General features: G+C 40.8%; 1 protein-coding gene across 1 annotated transcript in view; it reads right to left on the reverse strand.

The window, feature by feature from the left end:
- Positions 1-1,015, reverse strand: part of LOC103130040 (synaptogyrin-3-like) — a 30,053-nt gene extending 29,038 nt beyond the window's left edge. The window contains exon 1 of the mRNA XM_007541317.2: positions 547-1,015. Coding sequence (XP_007541379.1) covers positions 547-651 — 105 coding nt within the window. The 5' untranslated portion in view covers positions 652-1,015. The remainder of the gene's footprint in view (positions 1-546) is intronic.
- Positions 1,016-2,198: the final 1,183 nt, after the last annotated feature.

Consider the following 2,198-nt stretch of genomic DNA (forward strand, 5'->3'; position numbering starts at 1 on the left):
AAGTGACGTCACTTTGAGAGCTTGCGGCTATATCTGATGGAGTTCTTTATATTTCTCTAACAAAATGATTAATTATTAACGTCCCACTACCTCATCCATGAAGGCACCAAAAATATTTTTACTGATCTGTCAAATGCATATGTCTGAGAGTTTCTTCCTCTAGATTTAGCTTTTTCAGTTGTTCTTTTTTTATTCAAATACACATTTTTGCAATGCACTTCTGTTAAGCCGTATTAAGATGAATAATAAGAGAAAACACAGACACATGATGACTCACAACTGCACGGCATCACATCAAAATGAAAATAAGGGTTTCATCCTGAGCAGAAGCTTTTAAAAACGTAAAACCTTCTTTCGTTGGCTTCTTATCGACAGAAACAGAAACATTCAGTTCCTCAAATTGAGATTTTGTCTAAAAACACAACTGCTTTTAGACAGATTGGAAAGCATCACATTATCGCAAAGCCGAAAAGCAGAAAGGGGAGCTGCAGGTAGGCCCGTCCATTGATGGAGACCCGCCTCACGCATTTGGAAGAGGAGACTTACCCACGATAGCAGTCTGAGGATGGTGCGGGGATGCGTGAAAAAGGCGACCGGATCGAAAGGGACTCTCCCGGCCTTCATGGCTCCATACGCAACCGCCGTCTCCATCCCTCCGAATTTCAGTTCCCTCAACGCGGCTGAGAAAACGAGAAGAGTCGGTGTGAGAGTGTTCTTCCTCCAGCCACCAGATGAAGTCACAGCGCGTCACCGGGGCTCATCTCAGGCTGCAGCATCGCCGCTCCGTCTTCAGTCGACTTCAACACCACCTCCATCTGAACAAATCCACGTTTGCCTTTCTGTTTTTGTCTTGCTTTCTGGACGTTGGTCTTTTTCTATTTAAGAAGATGAAGGCGAACCAAGATCTTCCTGTAGTCTAAAGATTTCAACATATCAAAATTGCCCTCACAGAAAAAGCACAAGATTTTTACATGTGGAAAAACCACACCACATGTGAAGTGATACGAGTCATATGAAAAACCATATACATGTTAATTTGGAACGTTTCATGGTATACAAACAATTAAAAAACAAGCAAATAAAAAACATGTTTACATGTTTCACATATTTATTCGAGAAATACAGTCACATGTTCCATATGTCAATAGAACATGGATCACATGAACAAAATACTTGATCACACGTGGAACATGTCACCCTTGTGCATGGAAAAGGGGAACCGCATGTGAACAAGTGTGCCATCTATTAATCTTCATTATATACATATTTTTTATGAGTTGTAGTGACACCCAGAATGATCTCATAAAGTTGTGTAAACTACCTTTTTATGCTACAAATTAGGTTTTCTTTGGACATTTTCAGATTATCAACGTTTTTCTTTGCATCTGACTATCCATATGACCATCCATCCATCCATCAATAACATTCAAAAAGGTTAATAGGAGTGCCGGGGTAACAGAACTTTTTGAATTGTCATCTTCACAAGGTCTTTGGGTTTTCATCTGGGTTTCATTTGTACTTTCTAGGCCAAAATGTGTTCGTCTTTTGGACACTTAACCTATCTTCACTTTATAACCACAGGTGAATCTCCAATTAAATGCTTCAGTTAACCTTTTGATTTTGAAGACAGAAAATGAATGAAACTCTGACATTCTCTTATTACTTAGCAAATAAAAATACTTTTGGTAATTACCAAAAGTAAGTGAAATTTGGTCTGATTTAACTTTAGACAGTGAAAAAAGGGTGTCTTCAGTATTCTTAAATTTCTGGTTTTAACTTCCATCCATTTTCTTTACACCCTTGTCCCTTAGTGGGGTCAGGAGGGTTGCTGGTGCCTATCTCCAGCTAACGTTCCGGGCGAGAGACGGGGTCACCCTGGACAGGTCGCCAGTCTGTCACAGGGCAACAAAGAGACACACAACCATGCACACACACACTCACACCTAGGGGCAATTTAGAGAGACCAATTAACCTGACAGTCATGTTTTTGGACTGTGGGAGGAAACCAGAGTACCCAGAGAAAACCCATGCATGCACAGGGAGAACATGCAGACTCCATGCAGAAAGACTGGGGCTGGGAATCAAACCCAGAACCTTCTTGCTGCAAGGCAACAGCTCTACCAACTGTGCCACTGTGCAGCCTAGGGTTAACTTTGTTTGCGTTATATAACCTACAAATGTTATTCGTTGTCAGAATT

The sequence above is a fragment of the Poecilia formosa genome, unplaced genomic scaffold (genome assembly GCF_000485575.1).
Source record: "Poecilia formosa unplaced genomic scaffold, Poecilia_formosa-5.1.2 Scaffold601, whole genome shotgun sequence".
Classification (NCBI taxonomy): Eukaryota; Metazoa; Chordata; class Actinopteri; order Cyprinodontiformes; family Poeciliidae; genus Poecilia; species Poecilia formosa.